The sequence below is a fragment of the Olea europaea genome, chromosome 22, assembly GCF_002742605.1.
Source record: "Olea europaea var. sylvestris chromosome 22, O_europaea_v1, whole genome shotgun sequence".
Lineage (NCBI taxonomy): Eukaryota > Viridiplantae > Streptophyta > Magnoliopsida > Lamiales > Oleaceae > Olea > Olea europaea.
Window position 1 is genome coordinate 3,917,842 of NC_036258.1, and position 22,035 is coordinate 3,939,876.

At 35.1% G+C, this 22,035-nt stretch overlaps 2 protein-coding genes and 1 pseudogene across 4 annotated transcripts; all 3 read left to right on the top strand.

The window, feature by feature from the left end:
• Positions 1-400: 400 nt before the first annotated feature.
• LOC111371418 lies at positions 401-2,974 on the top strand. Of its 3 annotated transcripts, none has more exons than XM_022993405.1 (2): positions 401-661; positions 2,340-2,974. In XM_022993405.1, the coding sequence occupies exon 2, from the start codon at positions 2,358-2,360 to the stop codon at positions 2,859-2,861; it is 504 nt and encodes a 167-aa protein (XP_022849173.1). In that variant the 5' UTR covers positions 401-661; positions 2,340-2,357; the 3' UTR covers positions 2,862-2,974. The 3 variants fall into 3 exon arrangements, with proteins under 3 accessions (XP_022849173.1, XP_022849171.1, XP_022849172.1); XM_022993403.1 differs by having other exon boundaries at positions 403-661; positions 2,336-2,974; XM_022993404.1 differs by lacking the exon at positions 401-661 and adding an exon at positions 1,836-2,252 and having other exon boundaries at positions 2,336-2,974.
• Positions 2,975-5,475: 2,501 nt separating this feature from the next.
• LOC111371420 (protein IQ-DOMAIN 14-like) lies at positions 5,476-11,265 on the top strand. The gene is made up of 6 exons (XM_022993406.1): positions 5,476-5,875; positions 6,752-6,834; positions 7,590-8,075; positions 8,988-9,224; positions 10,021-10,152; positions 10,367-11,265. Exons 2-6 carry the CDS (start codon positions 6,775-6,777, stop codon positions 11,075-11,077), a joined length of 1,626 nt encoding a protein of 541 aa, XP_022849174.1. The 5' UTR covers positions 5,476-5,875; positions 6,752-6,774; the 3' UTR covers positions 11,078-11,265.
• A 7,677-nt stretch (positions 11,266-18,942) lies between these two features.
• LOC111371421 lies at positions 18,943-21,849 on the top strand (annotated as a pseudogene).
• The last annotated feature ends 186 nt before the right edge of the window (positions 21,850-22,035 follow it).

Sequence of the window (22,035 nt, forward strand, 5' to 3'; positions counted from 1 at the left end):
TTGAATTGTTATTAATTGAATGGGTCATAAGTAGATTTTCAAGGGCAGAAATCATTGATCGCCACATACTCGAAAATGATAACCACCTCTTCCTAGTGAAGGGAAGTCATCTACATAGGGGATGGGAATCGACCTCAACAAAAAGAGACCAATTTTCTTTTATACGAAAAATATGTACAAATTGCTTGAAAAGGCAGCACTACTTTCATTTTTTATTTAGTTTCGACCTCGTGTTTCATACATAGTATTTGTATTAAACGAGATTGAACGATTTTTTCTTTAAACCCTCATGTATTATCTAATCTACCTTATCAATATCAGATATAAATTTTTTCTAAATTGTAGTAAGTGATTAATTTAATTAAAAAGCAAAGATTTACTTTTACACTTTGGAATTTTGAGTGTTGAGTCTTCACTTTATCTCTCTCAATCAGCAGGAATAATGCCTCCAAAAAGCAAAAGGAGAGAGTAATTGATAAAGAAAGAAAAGACATTGCCAATTGCCAAATGCCAACCTATCTTTGCTTTGAGTTTTCAAAAATCAAATGAAAAGCTCTATATATAGAACCAAATGAAATTTATAGGAATTTCTCAAGCTCTGCAATACTCACAACTATCTGCTTAATTTGTTCATGCAAGATCCAAATAACTCTCATTCCAGGTACCCTCTCTCTCTCTCTCTCTCTCTCTCTCTCTCTCTCTCTCTCTCTCTATATATATATATATATATATATATTTCTCGAAGAAAGTGTTAGTTCGTATTGGCCGTTCAAGTCTGATAAGGTTTTTCCTAGTACATGGCGTAAATATTTGATGGTTTTTTTTTTTTTTTTGGGGTATTCAATTTTGTTTAATATTATGTATAAAATATGCTTTTTTCGGCGACATGCATTTATGCTTTTGAGGATATGTAGCATGAGATCATTACGTCTAAGAATTTAAGTTGTTAGGGAGATGAGGAAGTTATTTATTTGTATTTTTCGTTCCCATTACATGCTATTTGATAACACATAAAGAGCCCGTTTGAAAGTGATTTTGAGAATTGATTTTTTGACCGTTAGGAGAAAAGTGAGATCCACCTGTGAGAAAAGAAGTCAAATATAACGGCTGAAATAGTAAAATAACGGTCAAAAAATCAATTTTTTGGGTCAAAAAATTGTGCCCAAATAGGCCCAAAATTCTTTTTGAATTATTTTATCCCGATTTATCTGGAATTTAGACTTAATTAAAATAATTAAATATAAATATGTTATAGGTATTTTACCAAATTTAATAGTATTAATTCTCGTAGTTCATAAAAAAAAAAAAAAAAAAATAGATACAATTTCATTACATTGTATTTGAATCTTCAATTTCTATGGCCTGTGAACCGTGGTTTAATGGGTATTTACCCACTGAATTTGAGCTTAAGGCCCAAGTGTGGTAGAATATAAAGACTTGACTTTGAAATCGAGTCACGGCGCTTCAAGCCGAGTTGCTTGGGTCTAGGCTGCCCAAACATTCTGAACGTCTAAAGGTTTGTTTGGCAGGAATTTTATTTTTTATTTTTAATGGAAGAAATTTTTGAGAAAATTATCTGGTGTTTGAATGAATCAAACGGATTCAAAAATAGATTTTCATTTTCAAAAGTTCATTTTGACTTTTCAGAAGATATTCCAAACGAGTCCCAAGTTAAATATTCTCTTTTTAGAAAAATAAAAATTAAGCCCCTGTTTGACCTCCATTAATTTTCATTACATTACATTCTATTTTTTTCTCTCATATTTTCAACCATACAATCTTTCATAAAATAATATTACACGTAAGTCGAAAACTTTTCTTTCTTTTTCAACCACTTATTTTTCAAAAAAAATACTATTTCACCAATTTTCATTTTCAGAAAATGGGGTCAAACGGGGACTAAATAAGAACCCAATTGTACACCTGCGTATGATTTGGGAATCGTGGATTTGTCTGAAGTTGAAACGTGCAGTTGACTTTTTTAGTCACCAATCATCACTGCAAGAAATCTACACCGTCCACTTTGACTTCAATCTTTAGACCTATCTTGTGTTGACCAATGCACTAATACGTTTGAGAATAAGATTTTTAAGAGATAACCCCGTGATCTGTCCCTGCCTTGTTGACCATTTTGAGGGCAAGTTGCTTCTAGTGGTTGTGCTTTCAATCTGATCCGTTTAATTCGACGATCCAACGTTTTGATTAAAAAATTGCTCAATGCTTTGATAGAGATGTGACGATACATTGAATTTGTAAGTTCTTTGATTGAGATGTGACGATACTTTGAATTTCATAATAGGTGCACGTTTTATTTATTTATTTATTTTTTTGGTAGGAAGCCTTGGTATCAAAGAGCAATGGAGAAGGCCACACTATGGAAATCTAATCCAAAATCTACTAAAATTCCCACAACAAATGGCTTATTTTGGAAAACAGTTTCCAAAACAACAGAGGTTTCCTCACCAAATTCCAACAAATCCCAAAAGATGAGAAAATGCACATCTTTAAGGGTGGCTACCTCATTTACTCGAGTTTGTTTATGTGCGCCAATATCTTCCTATATGGACGTATTTCAAGACGAAGTTCCATCTAGACGAAGTTATAGCTATCCACGATCAAAGCCCTTCCTTGCCTCCTCTCAAGAAAGAATTACGAGTGCAAGAGCGAGCATTGACAAACGGAAAATTTTTCGTGGGAAATCTTTGACAGATGATGTTTTAATGAAGAGGTTTGTTATTGAAGAAGGAGTTATGCAAGTTAGAAGAAGAAATGAGATGGAAATTATTAAGAGAAGAAGTGTGATGAAAAGGAAAAAACTTGGGCCAAGTCCTTTGAGTAGAATGGTATTGGCAGAGGATTAGTAATGAGTTTATTCTAGAGATCAATTTTATTTCCTTGCTTTTATTTTTCACTTCTATAATTAGAATAATTGCTTATTATGGCCTGTGTCTTTTCAATAAATATTTTTTGGGTTGTTCGATTTTGGTTACGGTGAATTATACAATATTCAACAATATTAAAGGCTGATTTTGAAATTAAGATGTTTTGATAGTTCTCTGAAAATGTTTTATTAGGTTAGAAGAACTTTTAAATGAAGTTAGCCAGTGGTAATTTTTCATGAAGTTATTCTACAAGCGAAAATAAAAACGGAAGCCTTACCAAATGAATCATAAAAAGAAAATAATTTGTACAAAACACGTCGAGCCCTTTTGCCATTTGGCTCATTTGTAATGTGTATAAAACACGTTAACCTTTTTGTCATTTGACTTTTATAACTTGTCTCTTTCGATGGAATATTATTGAAATTGTATACTAAACTATACTAATGAAGGAAAATCATTTAAATTTTAATTATTGTAATACTTTAATTTTAAATGAGTTATCGATTTTTCAAGTAATCAAGAAAATGTGAAAAAGTCAATATTATATTTGATTATCTTAGAAGAATGCCTACCAGCCGACAGGATAACATAAAAATATGGTGCATTGTAGCTTTTGGCGGCAAGGAACATAACAATCTAGAAAAAGACAATAAATAAAAATTAAATAACAAGATAATAAATTAAAATTGGAAAACTAATATGTGTATTGAAGTATGAATATTTTGTTATCGTAAGTAAGATTTAAGTCATTTGCCGTTTAATGTTTTGAAGAATAAGTGTGTCAAAAATCTTGTGTATTATCATACCTTAACTCAGAAGTGCGATGCAACTCGATTTATTAATTAGTGAACGAAGAGAACCCGTGCATGATGTATTCACAATCTACAACCTTAAATCGATCTAAATACAGAAATGAGCTCAAGGCTTTGCAATAAAGATATGTTTCTTTCGCAAACAAAAATCTCCCCATAAAGTGAAATACATCACATTGACTTATTTATAAATTAATTTTTTGTTGCTTTGTCAACTTATTATTGAATAATTTGTATTGTTGTTGCCTTGATGACTAATGTTGTTATCTTAACTTTCTATTATTGGATTGTTACAAGTCAATCTAGGGAATGCACATTTCATGATGGATTGACCGAAAGTCAATCTTTAATAACTGTTGTGCAAAACTTCATAAACGAGAACCTATTGAGAAAGTACATCTATGTTCTACGATAGATGAATATTATGTTTCAAATTCTCGACGAAAATGACTTAAACAAATAATGCCTTATAATGATCTTTCGTATTATATTGACTTTCTTAAATTTTAGCACATTTAACAAATTATTAGATTGATCATGTACAAAGGGACATACAACTCTCACATGCATGTATAAATATAGGAATTATTCTTCTTGTACAATTGGGATTAACAACCCCAGTTGACAATGTACTCACAAGAGGGGGGGATTCAAGAATTTTTTATTCAGCGTGAGCCTTCCTCATATGTGTTTAATTGTCAACTCCAATTATACACATAACACAATTGCTATAAATAGAGAGCTCCCCATGGACTTGTACCCCAATCTACAATCTAAAGCAATCATTCAACACGCCATGGCATGACCCAGTCAAATGAGGAGTTTCTTTATTCAATTTACTTGTAAGTTTGTTTGCTATCATAGATAAAGGATTAATGGAGAGTAAAGTGAAAACGTGTTCTTGTTAATGACACCAAATTTTACTTTAAAGTTTTTAAAATTTTCAATTAAGATCTAGTATTTCTCTTTAATTAACTGTTATCCAAATTATCTATAGTCCCTATCATATCTCTCCCCAAAAAAATTTAAATTTGTATCTCTGTCCTCTACGTAAATATGAAATTGTGTCGTCAAGATCTATGTTCCTGTGAGATTTGATTGATTCTTTGGACATAAAAAAATTAAAGATTTATAACTCGTTTGCCAAAAGAATTACTTGGCCATGTCGGATTTAATGACATTTTTTTGACACAAGAATCCACTGGCAAGAAAAATAAAAAGTTGGTTCAAATTCTTTTATTTCATTTTTGGTAAAAAGATTTCTGCCACGCGTTTAAATTATTCTTTGATATTAACATTTTCAAATTTATTCATCATTAATTTTTGACTTTGAGTTAAAAGATCTTTTAAACTAGTTTGGAAATGTCACCATTAGGTTAGACTAAGAGATTAGGATTGCGAGGTGAGGTGAGGTGAGGCCACACGAATTTTTACCCTTCAAAATTGTGTTTAACGTATATTGATTTTTAACGGTAGAATAGACAAATTTATTTGGTGGGGACCAAGCTAATTGAATTTGCACTAATTAATAAGTTGGTGACGATGACTATATTTTTCCAAAATCTAATAATAACATTTATAATATAAGACAAGTGAGAGAGATGAGCCATACATTTGTTTAATAATAAGTGGTTAAGATTATTGTCTTAAGTATAAATAATTTCCATTCAAGTTAGTTGGAGGTGGCCATTGGCTTAAGCAATTGAGTGCAAAAGTGGGCAACTTCCTGCCTGCTCCCCACCCCACCACCCCACGCCACTCGCCCTTTTACGCCCAAAATGTATCATATAAACTAGTCTTTCATCATGGATCATCATTTTAAAAGAAAAATTATAAAAACAAAAAAGCTAAAAAGGTGGGGAGAAAAAGAAAGTTTCAATCTTTTGCAAGCAAGAACCATATTCAAAGTTTTTAACAAACACACACACACACACACACAGTTGGAAAGTTGTGGGTAGCCAATTTTGAATCAAAGAAACCCCAAGAAAAGCTGGTCTCAAGGGAAAGAAGAATGTTTTGGTATACTCTTAGAGAGGTAGGTTAGAGGATTCTAGAGAGGGAAGTCTATATACATACGTACATATATGTAGAGAGAGAGAGAGAGAGAGAGAGAGAGAGAGAGTAAAAGTGGTGTTGCAGCTTTTTCTCGAAGGCTTCTGAAGGTTGGAGAAACTAGTTAAGGTAAATATTTATCTTGATGGATTTATTAGAATATAACATATGATCTCTTGGGATTAGGCCACTTCTGCCTATAAATTATTAAAAAGTAATTTTGTTTTATAAGTTTCAGTCTTTCCTCTTTTCTAGGCAAACATATATTCTTGAACTGTTACATATTGATTTTTCCCAAACTCATCTGTCTGTATGCGAGTGTTTGGGTAAGTTCCTAGGTGGGGTGGGGTATTAGAATTTTTCCTTCTTTTTTTTTTTTTTTCCCTTTGTGAAGTGTTTATAATTTTTTTTCCCAGATTTAAGTCATTGGTAGTTCTTGTTAGTTTCTTAAATTTGCTGATTTTGGGATAATGCCTAAAAACCTTATCTTCTTTAGAAACAGTGTTTTAGGCTAGTAATTTCCCATTTCAAAAGTAGTTTAATATTAATGTTTTCCGATTGACAAAAAAAAAATAGATAATTATTAAATTTTCTGTGGAATTGATCGATTATATTTGCTTCACATATGCGTGCAGATGTATTTTTCAAGTTTTTCTACCTAATCTTATATACTGAAGTCATGTTTGGTAATAAAGAATTGAGGCCTCCAAACTGAAATTAGAAATTTTTTTTCATCAAAATTTGAATGGACTTTTGACAAATTCTAATTAGAATATGTCGTGTGTAGATCTAGAAAAGGTCATAAAAGCAACAATCTTAGTAAAACATTCGTATTTTGTCGTGGTTAAAGAACTGTTCTTTGGATTTTTTAGTGCATTTAGTGATGAACTGAACACAATGACAGAAAAGGATTCATATAGCCGAAACCATTATCGATAACATGGAAGTCACGAAAAAATTTGGATAGCAAAAGTTGAGCTGTTAACTCTGTTTTTGCTTATTCAGGTGGAATTAGTACTGATATCAACATGGGAAAGAAGGGAAGTTGGTTTTCGGCCATTAAGAGGGTTTTTACACACAACTCAGAGGTAAGTCCTACCGATGTAATCCTTTTCTCAGAATGGTGATGTCAAGTTATTGCCACACGTAACCATGTTTTAGAACACAAAACAGTCAAATTTCTATATCAGCATAAAAGAATTGAAACTCAATAGGTAGTAATATTTCATTAATGAATATGATAAAAATTCATCACGATAGACAAAGATTTCAGAAGTTTAAATGTCTTCACCTTCTCTCTGATTTACTTTGATAGATAAACATCAATTTAATGTTACCGTACACTGAAATTGCATGGAAAATCCTTGGAAGAGTTTATTTATTTTGTCCTAGTTTAGATGGAATTTTGAGAATTATTGATGTCTTAAGAGGCAGTTTTATCAAAAGCACCGCATAAAGGCCTTACTAAGTTTTTAGTGCATAAGCTGCTCTATTTATTGGAGCATGTCCCACATCAACAAATTACTACTTCACTATTTAGTCTATCTGCCTGGACGGCATGGCCTTTCCATTGATTGCCAACATGTTTTCAGATGACAGTTTTCTTGCTATTAGAGTCAAGTAGAACAGAAATTTCCAGAAGGCGCATTTATTTTATTTCTTCTAGTTATTCATCATTTCTTATTATGCTAAAATTGTGCATTGTTCTTGTTTCTCAATTGCACCATTTTTCGTACACCTATCCATGTGGAAGTTGAGGTTGCACATGTGAAGAAAATAAACCTTGTCTTAAGGCACATCCGAATCCTTTAAAACTGACTAGAATTTGTATCCATTGGTGCAGGGATCAAACAAGAAAAGTGGTAAGGAAAAGAAGAAAGGGCAAGGAACATTTAGGCATGGAGAAACCAAATCATTCATTCCCCTGTTCAGAAAACCAAGCAGCATTGAGAAAATTCTAGGGGAAGCGGATGAACTTCTTATTAGGCCTCCAACATCTTTCGAGCCTCAAATAACGCCACCTGCTATACCTGAGAGGCCAGCATCTCCAAGGGCCAATTCACCTAAATCTGCTTCTCGCAGAGCTCGTTCCCCCAGGGCTGTTACTCCCAGGGCCGCTTCTCCCAGGGCCGTTTCTCCGAGGGCCGCTTCTCCCAAGGCCACCTCTCCTAGGGCTGCTTCTCCCAAGGCTGCATCTTCTAAGGGTCCAACTCATCCTAAGATAAATCAGAAACAAAAGGAAATAAAAAATGTCCACCGTCCAGAACCAACTTTAAGAAACCAGCACCTTTTTGCGACTAAGATCCAGGCAGTATATAGAGGTTACCTGGTAATTTTCTAGCTCAGTCACTATATCTTAAGTTTTAGATGAACGCTTCGTGTTCTTGAATTTGCCTGGATTTTAGGTTTATTAACTGTTTGTATAGATTTGAGTTGTGTTGCAACTTCATACTAGTTTTAGGACTTCAGTGGAAACTATATATTTGCGGATCATATACGTTAATAGATTCAAAAGTGATAATGGACATTACAAATATATTGTTTCAAAACTTTAATTTGAGATGTTGAAACTTATCCACCTCAGCAACTACAAGGTATTATTTTGTCACTAAAATGATCATGGTTGTGCAAGATTTTAGAGGTAGACAGCATTAAGAAAGATGCTGTTTGTAAGCGATTGTTTTCTGTGTAGTCGATTGGTGCAGCCTGATAATGGAGCTTCTCATGTTACCACGTAAAAAATAACAGAAGTAAAAAAGTCCCCAGGGGTGACATCTAGAACTTTCTAATTCCAGCATGACCAATTATTTGATACAGTTATGAGAGGCAAATGTTCTACCATAAACCTTGTTACACTAAACCAATAGATGTCATTTTTATGCAAATGAAAATTTTAACTAGGTAACATTTCTGGGTGAAGAAAAACGTACACATTCAATTTTTGCATGCTACAACAGGACATTTATGCTAACGGATGGCTTAAGTTATACTTGGTTGTTTCTTTTATTAATGACATGTTCACTAGGGAGGATTGGACAACACTGGGCAATATTAAAGAAGAAAAAACTAAAGTCTTATTCACTATATACAATTATGTCTAGTTTTGCACATCAAACATGAACTAGGGCCATAAATCTCACTTTTTGTAGTCTTTATTATTCTTTTGGTACTTGTGATGACTTCACTTCCCAAGTCCAGAAATACCTCAATCACTAGTGCATTCTATATGTTGCTATCACAGGCGAGGAGGAGTTTCAGAGCTTTGAGGGGTCTAGTGAGGCTTCAAGGAGTGGTGAGAGGCCAAAATGTGAGACGACAAACGATGAATGCCATGAAACAAATGCAGCTCTTGGTACGGGTTCAATCGCAAATTCAGACAAGAAGGATCCAGATGTTAGAAAACCAGGCACTCCAGCACCAAGCTTATAGAAACGATAAGGAAGTGGAGAGTACCTTGAGCAAATGGATGTCAAACCAGGTGAGTTTTTACTCAAAGATCTTTCCAATGCTTTCAACTTTCTGTCATTTCATGTCAACCTCATGCATTACCTTAAAGGAATTGGGAAATTACATCTATTCATTTTATTAAATTGTATATGCATGCTGTTATATATGGGCAAACTGCAAATGTCACATCCCCCCTTCTCCTTCCCCAAAGCAAGGCTAAGTGTATAAAATCTCAAGCTACTTGAACAACTTGGAGCCTGGCCTTCTCTTTGCACTATTAGGGGTATGAAAATAATGGTCAGTATGGGATTAAATATTCAACTCCCCCTATCTGAAGTAGGATTGTCTAGTCTAGCTATTTCAAACTACAGTCACATCTCTTCTCCATTTATGTGCAAGGGTTTATGTGTTTCCAAGCCCTTTTGAGACCCTAGTAAATAAATAAATTTATTTTCATAAAAGACTTGCAATGTTTTTCACTACAATAAGCATAATATGTTATAATGCATTGAAGTACTAGTGGAGTGATTAGAGTCTGCAAATGTCTTGAAACATCTTCCTCAAATTTGGAATGGCATTCTATTTTATAAATGACGAAAGCGACATTATTTTTAGTAGAAATGGAGGAGCAGCAGGAAAGAGAATAGGATAAGTCAAAAAGAGCCAACCTACAGAAGACATGCTCCTGGCCTTTCAATATAAATCCTATTATAAACTGTGACGACTTTTACCAATCCCAATTTTTGTCAAAGTGCAAGGATTTTTGCAAGTTGGAGAGTTTCTAATAATAGAATTTACTCTTCTTTCCTTTTTTGCCGTACCTATAGTCTGAGGCCGGTAATCATGAAGATTGGGATGATAGCTTGCTAACTAAAGAGGAAGTAGAAGCCAGGTTACGGAAAAAAGTGGAGGCAGTAATCAAAAGAGAGAGAGCTATGGCCTATGCATATTCTCAACAGGTAAACGGAGAGCACTATCTTTTTATCCAACTGGAAGAAATTTCCAGAAAAACTAGTAGTTCTTGAATATGAATTTATCAGCGTTCTATGGCTTTTTCTCAGTCACAACCCTTGCGTATACAGATTTTTCGTATTTGATTAAAAGGATAGCGAATTGCTTCAATTTTTTGATATGTCGTCCAATTTAACTTAAATTCTAAACTTTTGTTACCAGCTCTGGAAAGCAAATCCAAAATTAGCTCAAACTTCTCTGGACAACCGATCCAATGGATTTCCCTGGTGGTGGAATTGGTTAGAACAAAAGCTGCCTCTGGAAAATAGTTCTCAGAGCCAAAATGCTGCAAAAACTGTTGCTCTAACCCCTCCAAGGCCTATTTCAGAGTACAAGCCTAGTCCTCGACTTCATTCAAGGAATTACAAGCACAACAACTTCGGTTTTAACAATCACGAATCTTCCTCTCCAAGGTCATCAAGATCAGCTATCCCTGTTAGAGCAAAACAATATCGTACCCCAAGTAGGACACCTCCACCAGCAAAAGCCTTGCCACGTACAAGAGCAAGTCCAGCTAATTCAGCCTATAACGTTCCATTGAAAGATGACGATAGCCTCATGAGCTGCCCTCCATTTTCTGTTCCAAATTATATGGCACCTACTGTTTCAGCCAAAGCCAAAGTTCGAGCAAATAGCAATCCAAAGGAGAGAATTCCTAGCACGCCAGGAAGTGACTCAAAGAGGAGGTTTTCGTTTCCTTTGACGCCAAATATCGGTTCTTTCAAGTGGAATAAAGGATCTAACAATGATACAACTTCTCAAAAGGCATTGGAGAAACATCAGTCTGTTGCATCTATAGGAGACTTAAGCATAGATTCAGCTGTTTCCATGCCAGCTACAGCAGGAAGAAAGCCATTTAACAGATTTGTGTGATTTGATTTTGTATGTTTGTTTACTGTTTGTTAACCTCTGTATTAACTATTTTTTTCAGGCTGTTTTTTGTTTTAAGTACTTATGGGGTGTATGAATTGATGATATCTTGATTACAGTATTCTGATGTACAATAATAAAGAAAGAATAGGAAGTGTGCTTGTTTAATGTATAGGATTTTTAAGGTAGAACTTCAGTGTTTTAATCAGACCAAAAAAATAAAAAATCATCTTAAATTTTCGCTTGAGAAACAAATTCTGTTATACGATGCATACTGCAATTTATGATTTTCTTTTCCTCTCTCTTCTTTCTATAGTTATGGATTGAGCGTTAGAAGGATTCTTTTGACGAATTTCGGACTTAAATGCTACGGATATCAAAGATTGAGGACTCTCGAGTTTGAACTACTCAATGTTCAATATGATGCTAAAACCAACAAGTTAAAACGATTCTTCGATATGTTAAATAGCTCAAGTTATTGTTGAGATAAGATTGATAGCAATATTGGTCCAGTATGTTTTGTCGCGGTGTTGATAGGGCAATGTTTAGTTCTACTCCATTTTTAGGAGGGCTACTACTTTCTCGTTAGGCTTGGGAACTCGATGAGATGGTGTTAAAATGGACTGGAAAGATCTTGTTGGGGATGGCCCCTTCAGTTAAAAATTTGAATCAAAACCAACCTAACTCGATTTGATCCGATTTATGGATTGATATATCATAATCGACTGGTCGAGTCGAGCTTTATTGTTTAGCCCGACAACTCGTGGTAATCGACCAATTGGTCTGATTTGTAAAAAAATTTTACAAAAATTAAATGATAGAAGAGTCAAAAAAAGCCATTACAGATTTACCATAATTACATAGTTAGAATATACAATAAGCCCCCGTTTGATATAGCAAAAACTTAATTTTTAATAGATGCAGTCAGGGGCGGACCCAGACGTCTAGTATTGTGGGGTTAAAATTTTAAAAATAATTTTTTTAATAAACAACATAATATCAATAAAAATAAGTTAATATATATTTTGACACTTTGAAAACGTCGTATAATTACATCATTATTAATATTATTAAATAAATTTTGCTACTTGTATAGTTTCGTTATCATTTCGTTGGTAAATGCTGAGTTAACATTGAATAAATTAAATTGAATATAGAAATTAAATGAATTGAAATAAAATTCAAGTTTAGTTTAGGAAGTAAATGAAATTCAAATTTAAAGCAAACATATATAATTCGAAAGTAATTCAAATTGCATTTAATCCGTAACAATCCTAAAAAATTTACGTCATATTTCATGTAAGACTTCCAAATGAAACGATATAAATTATATTAAAAATTTATTGTGCAAAAATAATAATTAATTGAATTTTTTAAAAGAAAAAACGAGTTAGACGTCTTTTTTAAGGCATACGTTTGATACATATTTAACTATTTTCGATATCCGTTTGGACCATTCGATATGAAAACGATGTAGTTTTCGAAACAAACTTTTATATGGCATAGACGATCTGTGGATTCAAATAGCACATGATTGCAAACGAATTTTTAGGATTAGGATATTATCGAAACTCTCAAAATATTAGTTTCAAACGGCCTACTTTAACATGTCATAACTTTTACTATAATTGACCACTTCACATGCCATTAATGAGTGAAAAACTAGGCTATGAGTACTTCGAAATGGTATTAAGAATGCAATATTTTGACTTCATTTGACATCCCGACGAGTGCATTAAAGTAGATTGTAAAAAAAAAAAAAAGTCAAATTTTGTGGGGTCATTTGACCCCACATGACCCCATGTGGGTCCGCCCATGGATGCAGTTATCACTCTTTCATAGAAGCTGATGAAATGAGTGATTGAATAGTTGTGGATCTCATAAAATATGTTATTAAAATTATTTAATGATTCGGACTTATATTTTTATTAAAATTGTAAGCAACACCTAACGGGGCTAATTATATGGGAAAAATTCATATATCCTAGCGTAAGTACAAGTGATTTCAAAACTAAGATGACAAGTTTGAATGTGCAAAAATCAGAAATATAAGACAATCAATTAGTTTCCTAAAAATCAGCGTCCACTTACCTTCAAAAGTTGGAATCCATATATTATCCCATATGGGGGGGGGGGGGGGGGGGGGGGGGGGGGGGGGGGGGGGGGAGAGAGAGATGATTCGTTACCGTTAGTCCCTAAAATCAAGCATCCAGATTCAACTCCCTAAAATACTGAATACACATTTAAATCGCTCAACCACATAATTAATTAATATTTTATTAATTAAATATATTAAGGTCACATATCTATACAATTTGGTTATAGATTCATAATTTAGTTAGTCACATATTATTTTCTGGTCACAAATCATAATTTTTAAATATCACAAATTATTTTACGATCACAATTCAAAATTTTATATGTCACAATTTGTTCATCGATCACAAATCAAAAATTAATACGTCACAATTTGTATATTGGTCACAGATCACAAGGTCACAACTTATTGATGGTCACAAATTAATATTTTTTTAGGTCACATTGGTCACAATTTATCTTTATCGATCACATATTGTTTATTGGTCAGGGATTAATCAATTCAATAGTCACAATCAAACAAATAATATGTGACTACCCCAACCTTTATGAAAACCATTGCCTCCAACAGTATCACCGCCATCATTGCCTCTAGAACCATCACCAGCACCGACAGCAACATCGTCTCCTCCTTGATGTACTCCTGCCCAATGCTAGATCGAAACCTAGAACTTTGCCAACATCACCAACAACTCACATCACAGCCATCACCATCACCAACATCCCGTCCACCACAGTCTCACCACCATCATGATTAGCACTGACATCGTCGCCACACCACCATAGCACACCACTAAAAAAAAATAAAAAATAAAAAATAAATTGAACTCAGCATTGTTGCTACCACCACAATGAAGATAAATGAAAATATAAGCCTTTTTTTAATTCTAATACAATCATTTTTTATTAATTAAACTAAAATGGACACCGTAACAAATGAAATTCAATAACTGGCTTGCTTCATCATTCGTAAAGAACGGATGAACCAAAATTATACCCAATATTTTGATATCGTTAATGCCAGTTTGAATTGCCATGTGATGCGCAATATTGGCTCAGGCACTGTCACTGGCAATGAAAGTTCGATCAAAATCTGCATAATCGTTCAACCACGGATCCAGACCCTATCCACTGGCATGCAATTTCACCCAATTAATTGCCTTCAACGATCCTCATAACACACCGGAAGAGTGTGTTTCGACGCCAATCTATATTCAATAGACACCGTAATAGCCTTAGCTTCAGCTACCAGAGAGTATTGACATAGTTATGGTATTGTGAAGAAAATGTAGAGTCGAAAGTGAAATCGCGGCCGTGGATATAGATGAGGAGCAGGAGCTTTTGATTATGAGATGTAGCACTTTTGGGAAGGAAAAGTCGCGCTGAGACAAAATTTTTCGATGAGAGAGAGAGGGAGAGTGGACGAGTGGAGAGGAGAAATTGGAGAGAGAATATAATTAATTGGAGATGATGAGTGGAGAGAGAGGACGGGTGGAAAGAGTGAATACAATTAATTGGAGAGAAGAAGAATAAGAGAGAGAATATAATTAATTGGAGAGAGATGACAGGTGAGGGGAGAAATTGGAGAGAGAAAGTGATTTATATAATTAATATTTAAATATAAAAAATGTTAAACTACTCATCTTATTTTTGAACCCTAAATTTTAACTTTAGGGTTTTATGTAATTACCACTAATTATAATGATGAATAATGTGCTATATTAATGGGCACTAGTCCATTGGGCTTTTCAGAAGTGCCCAAGGGAGCGCTCAATGAGAGGCCTTGAAAACAAGTAACCCACCATCATTGACCACAAAAAGGCTTGAAGCCCACAAAGTAGCCGAAATATCAATTAGTGAGCCCAACAGAATTAGCATTGAAAGAGTAATGTCGAATGGGCTGGCAAGTTACAGCAGCCAGCCTATGGGGCGTCAAATTGACCTGGACTAGCCATTTGTATCTATCTAGTCAGGCACATTACGGTCTAGAGAGGGCCTACATAAACGTGTACTTTTACCGAACTTTTGTTATTTTTAGACATTGGAACAATCAAGATAATTTTTTAAATCTAAACACTGAATCGATCCGCATAACAGTCAATCTTTGAATTTTTCTGAGTGTACATAAGTCGGGTCCGGGTTCACAAAAAGAGTGGATCCCACAAAATAAAAAATGTCAAAAATTAACCCATCTCCCATTGTGAGGTGTCGGTGGGGATTCCTACCTGTACACCAAGTGCTTCTCTCAATCTTTTGGTCTGAATTGATCCAACTTGCTTTTTTTTTGTTTTTTCTTTCTTCTTTTATTTTGGCAAATGTACTCTGATTAAGAATTAAGTTTTAATTGAAAAAATAGAAAAGAATAAACTCGAATAATCTTAGTTACATGCGTATGGGAAAACTTGCTGGTGATACTGCTGGATCATTTTGATGCTCAAGTCCCATTTTAAATATTTTTTTGAGCCCTCAATTTCTTTCGAACTTTATTTAATCACCAATTATATAGTGTGGATTTCATTATCACCTAGATTGGTGTTGACTCCAAAAAGTGTTGCCAACAGATGCCGGTCCCACCGCGCACACGTGGGCGAATGTTCAACACGCTAAGACACGTAGACGGTCTAAAACGAGCTGTTCAAAGGGCATGGGAGTAGCCCAACGACGCGGGACAGTGACGTTCGAAATTCGACGGGTTGTTCGTGATCCGATTATACAATAATTATCAACCGGTGTTCGTAAATGTACGTGTAAATGTGTATAAACTCGATTTGTATATTGCAAGTAAGTGAGAGAGAGTTGAGTAAAGTATAGTTCTTTGTATTGATTCTTACATTAGCCTTTTGATGTTACACAAAGGGAGTATTTATAGTGATACATGTGAAATGGGAGCCCTTGGATAAGGTGGCACGTGGCCTCATCTCTTTGATTCAAACATCCCATCCTAGGCACGGGGCTTGACTTGCTAGCTTGCTGCGCATTTATTGCTTTGTGCAGGGCCTCCATACTAGTGACAAGACTTGACCTTTATGCTTATGACAAACGTTCCATCAATCATTCGAATAAGATCTTTATGCAGACGATCTCTTGGGAGAAGTGAATATGGAGGACACTCCCTTGTGGTTCGGAGGCTCCTGCATCTGCTTCGGGGCTTCGGCCATTTCACACGATACTTCTGCTTGAGGGCTTCAGCTACCTTCAACTAGTTTCAGCATCATGGCTTCGGTTCATGGACTTCGGCATGTGGACTTCGGCTTCAAGGGCTTCGGCCATTGCCCACCTCGGCTGGAGTGCCACGTGGTTTGGCCTGAGTGGGCCATTGGCTCAGGTGGATTGGCCAAGTATGACAACACACAATAATAGTTTCCCAAGTCCAAGTATGGCCATTCATGTAATGCGTGGACTTTAATGAAGTAAAAATTGAAAGAATTTTTGAACCCCAAATAATTGGTATTGATCAATATGATGACACATTACATTATTCTTAATCTTCTACGAGTTCAAAAAAATTATGATTTAACATGACTGAAGTACTAATAGAGTGACGACTCGAGTCGCAATACTTTGTTTTAATATTAAAATGTAACCATAATTTTGTAAACATCGATTTTGAATATTTTCAAGTTAGATTTCATTTTTTTTTAAGGGTGGTCTGGGTTGACATTAGCAATGAATGTTACAAATATACGCATGCAACGATGAAGGACGCCAAGTGGTATACTCTCTATATTTATTGCTGTTTATTCCCAAAGGCATTTATTCGGCTGATAAATCCTTTCATTTTGGCAACTTCAATTAACTTTTGTCTGTACTTGCAATATTTTTTAGGTGAAGTGAAAAATACCTCATTTTCAGTCAATATTTTTTTATAAATAAAATACCAAGAATATAATTCAACAAAATACTTATGCTATACACTCTTATTGAATATTAGGGTTTATGTTTAGACGGCATTGGAATCGATTAATATTTTGACTTATTTATTGTACAGGACGTGTTAAATTGCAATTGAAATATGTGAAAAATCAACTTAATCTCAATTTTATTTTCAAAACATAAATACTATGTTTAATGTAAGTTCAACATTAAAATAAGGTTGAACCCCAACCTTGAGGGCTCTCACAGCTCCGCATCTAGAGCTTTGCGAGGGAAGTAAATCGTGGGATGTGTTCCATCAGACCCGAAAACAAGAGCTGTTTGTATACCGCGCTTACAACGAGTCAAATTTGAATCGAACCTCCACACTACGATTGCCAGTAAGAGGTGAAATAACTTCACTCCTATCCTTTACATCACTGGACTATGCCCGGAGTCAAGTTCAACATTAAAATAGCAACCATGGTATGAAGTCCAACTTAATTTATTATTTTACGTTAATCACCCAACTTTTAGGACTTCATCAGGGTCAAGTCATGATTCCAATAATTTTAAAAAGAATAATATTGTTTATTATAATCTAGGTTATAATCTATTTATATGGTAATGGAGTCACCGTCACATTATTTAGTAGAGTTGAAATATAATTTTATACATTGGACGATGTGAAAAAGTGATCTCAATGCCATATTAATCAATAATTACTTGAACTCTTTAGATGAATAGCGCTAATCGTTTGACAATAGCTATCGTTTAAAGAGTCACGCTGAAATAAATTAAATTTGACCAATCAATTTAAACAAAAGAGTCAATAATCGATTGATTCAACTAAAATCGGCACTTTTCTATTCAATCTTAATTCAACTCTTTATTTACACTAATTAATGTCCGAGTCGATTTTTAAAATATTATGAAAAAAGCCATACATCTAGGCCTCAGGACAGGCTTAAACATGGCGCCCTCTCCAATAAGTGGCGCCCTTGTTTTTAGGCCTGTCCAAATAGGGATGTAAACGAGCTGGGTCAAGTCGGCTCGCGAGCCTAAAGTTTCGACGACGAGCTCGGTCCAAAAAATAGGCTCGGCCCGAGCGAGCTGAGCGGACTCATTTTCTCCCTTTTTTTTTACTGCTGCCTTTAAAAGGCAGCCTCAAAATAAATTTTTTTTATTTATTTATTAAAAAGCTCTCGAGCTCACGGGCCGACTCAGGCAAAGCCCATGTTCCCAAAATGGGGCTCGGCCCGAGCCTAGACTCGGATCTACCGAGCTTAGGCTCGAATCTACCGAGCTGAGTTGACTCGAGTTTTTTTCGAATCAAGTCACGAGCAGCCCGAACTAACAAGCCCAATTGTCATTCCCATGTCCAGAGGACTGGACAAGGAGCACGTCTAAAATATTATACACCCTTCCATGCCAACCGAAGCCACATCCCTTTCTCCAGACCACTCCATCTGGTTTCCTGTCCCACCATTTTTCTCCCACTATGGCGCGCGCGCACACACATTTTGCAGCCATCACTTCTGCGGATGAAACAAAACCTGAGAAATAAAGTAGAAAACAGAAGATTTCATTGAAATCAAGAAGGAACAATGGTTTTGGAATTGAATGCAATCAACTTTCAATACCGAAAATGCACTTCATTTGCTCTCCCGCCAGTGGCCAGCCACAGATCTCCCAAGTTTTTCATGGCTTCTACTCTTCGCTCTGGCTTCAAGTAATAAGCCTTGTTTTCATTTTTTATAATTGTATATTTACTTCATTTGTGATAATCTCTTAAACCCGGCCTTTTTTTTTTCGTTAGTCCTTTTTCGTAAAAATTGGATCTTTGATGCAAAATTATCGTTTTTCTGCTTTTTCTTGAACTGAGTTTTGCTTTTATCTCTAATTTTTTGCAATTCCTTTTCTTTTTAACTCATACTCAATGCATGTTAGAAGTATTTAATAGTTAATTTCTTAACAGTTAATAATATTGTTTGGCTGATACAGAGATTAGGCATGTAACTTTGTGTTTTGCTAAGTTGGCGCTGTCGTGCATTTTGTGATTATCTCATTTGTCCTTTCTGTTATGAATAATTTCACTCCTACAAAGTTGGTGTACTTTTGTGGAGTGCGAAAGTGTGTTGGCCAAATCTGGACCATTGATTTCAAATTATTTAAAAATTTGTTTTTTAAATGATTGGTGTAGATTTGATTTTGTAACCTAACTTTGTAAAACCCTTTTATCAATCATTATAGCATAGCTCTTCCGTTATATGAAGAGAAGAGATTAAAATAGTTATGGTGATAAAAAAAAAAATTCTGATAACATGTGGTCATCAAAACATTATAAGAAAATGTTTGGTCTAATTTGTTGGCACTTGGGTTTCAATTTCTTTTTGTTTCTGCGGAGGATGGTTTAGTCTCATCAGCAACTGGTTTGTACCGACTGCTCGGATCTTTCAACAATCATATGAAAATTGAGTTTTCATGACAGTTTTCTCTCGTTAATTGCAATATTTTCCTTTTGTGTTATTGTTTACTAAGTCACGTCTTTAATGTAGCCAACCGCAACATAGATACTTGTTTTCAATCTGGAAAATGATTCAGTTCGATATCTCTTCATAGTTTCTTTTCTTAAACTTAATTTTGTACTGTCTGTTCGGATATTCCATTAAGTGGGGTGGCGATATCAAGTACTTCTTGAAATGAGAGCTCGAAATTCATACCCTATAGATATATTACTTGTGAATACTCTCTCTATATCCATCTATACATCCATTATACAATCAGTTATAGATCCACACAAACACTTTTTGATAGATTTAGATAGTCCATTAGCAGCTTTAATGGAAAGCTTCGAAATGCTAATTCTCTTGATTTTGATTGCCTATTCTAACTCTTTTAGTCTGATATTATAATTGAGATACATTTGCATTTCGATTCTTTAGGATGGGCTTTAATGATGTATTAACCTATTGGCAAAGAAAGAGTTCGTTTTTCATTTTGTTTTATTTTCTCTATTTATCTAATTTTGTTTGTGTAACTTGTCAATTGTAAAGCTAATATGGCTAGGACACTAGATATGGTGACTGGTTTACTTATGAGAATATTCTGCAGTCTAATTCTTTTCTGTTGTTTTGTGTCGAAATCTGTTTTGGGAAGGTTGAGACTCAAGAAGCCTTTTAGTTCTCCACGTGAGGTTCACATTTAAGTAACACACTCTATGCCACCTCAAAAGATTGAGATCTTCAAAGCAATGGAGGATTGGACTGAACAAAATATATTAGTTCACCTGAAGCCAGTTGAAAAATGATGGCAACCGCAGGATTTCCTGCCAGATCCTGCTTCGAATGAATTTCATGATCATGTCAAGGAACTATGGGAGAGAGCCAAGGAACTACCTGATGATTATTTTGTTGTTCTAGTTGGCGACATGATCACAGAATAAGCCCTTCCAACGTATCAGACAATGCTTAATACCTTGGATGGGGTGCGAGATGAAATGGGGGTAAGTCTTACTCCCTGGGTTATATGGACTAGAGCTTGGACTGCTGAAGAGAACAGGCATGGAGACCTTCTAAACAAATATCTCTATCTGTCAGGATGGGTAGACATGAGACAAATTGAGAAGACAATCGAGTACTTGATAGGTTCGGGAATGGTGAGATTCTTGCCATATAACCAAATAAATGTTTCCTGTTGCCATCATCACTATTTCTGTTAACCTAATTCTCTGTTGTTCTATGCCTAGAATGTCGAGCACCTGCAGCTCTTCTTATTGAGTAAAAATATATGCAGGTTCTTAACTTTCTAAATATAATGAATATGTTCACAAGAAAAGTGATCTTTTCCGAACCTCTCTATGGTAGTGTCTCTCATACATGCACGTCCGTATGTGCTGCGGATATGTGGATTACCTTTGCAGTTACGAAGTATGGATGTTTAAATGATGTGAATGGCTTGTTTCTCATAATTATAAATATTTGAAATTTTAGACTCAGATTCTATCTGCTGTAATATTTTCAGGATCCGTGGACAGAAAACAGTACTTACCTTGGATTGATCTATACTTCATTTCAAGAAAGGGCCACTTTCATTTCTCATGGTAAAACAGCGAGACATGCGAAGGACCATGGGGACGTGAAGCTGGCTCAAATCTGTGGTATAATTGCTGCAGACGAGAGGCGTCATGAAACTGCATACACCAAAATAGTTGAAAAATTGTTTGAGATTGACCCTAATGGAACAGTGCTGGCTTTTGCCGACGTGATGAGGAAGAAAATCTCAATGCCAGCCCACTTGATGTATGATGGACGTGATGATAATCTTTTTGATCAATTTTCATCCGTTGCCTAGTGGCTTGGTGTCTACACGGCGAGAGACTATGCCAACATTCTCGAACATTTGGTTGACAGATAGAACGTGACAAAGCTGACCGGACTATCTTCAGAAGGGCAAAAGGCTCAGGATTACGTCTGTGTTTTGCCTCCAAGAATCAGACGGTTAGAGGAGAGAGCTCAAGGACGGACCAAGCAAGGACCAAGACTTCCGTTTAGCTGGATATACGATCGAGAGGGTACAACTCTGAGTGCATGAAGGGACCGGTAAACAACCATGAGCCATAGTTCGTGTACTTGCAATTTGTTGTTCCTCTATGGCAAGGGACTTGTACTGTAGATACCTGTTTTTTTCTGGTTTAATTTCACTAGATCTTCATATTTAGGGGTCAGCTGCAGCTTCAACGTTTTAGTGAATGGTCTATGGTACATTTTCCGTGCTAACTCTAAACTCCAAAATATTTGGAGGCAATTTTGGTGATCGTTGTTGTGTGGTGGTTACGAATAAATTATTTATCCATGATTTGATTCGTGTAATATAACTGTCTATATAATAAAATATATGTGTTACGCTGAAATGGATAGCATTTAACAAGATTAAGGGATGAAAAGAAGTTAAATCTTGTTGGTATTCTATGCAATGCTATTGAGTACCATGTAGCCGACGTGCTATTGATG

Bases quoted from the DNA above. Each gene is read 5' to 3' on its own strand.
- LOC111371418 (XM_022993403.1), top strand. From the start codon at position 633: ATGCAAGATCCAAATAACTCTCATTCCAG. The intron at 662-2,335 runs GTACCCTCTCTC...TTTTTTTGGTAG, and splicing joins CCAAATAACTCTCATTCCAG to GAAGCCTTGGTATCAAAGAG.
- LOC111371420 (XM_022993406.1), top strand. From the start codon at position 6,775: ATGGGAAAGAAGGGAAGTTGGTTTTCGGCCATTAAGAGGGTTTTTACA. The intron at 6,835-7,589 runs GTAAGTCCTACC...CCATTGGTGCAG, and splicing joins TTTTTACACACAACTCAGAG to GGATCAAACAAGAAAAGTGG. The intron at 10,153-10,366 runs GTAAACGGAGAG...TTTTGTTACCAG, and splicing joins CCTATGCATATTCTCAACAG to CTCTGGAAAGCAAATCCAAA.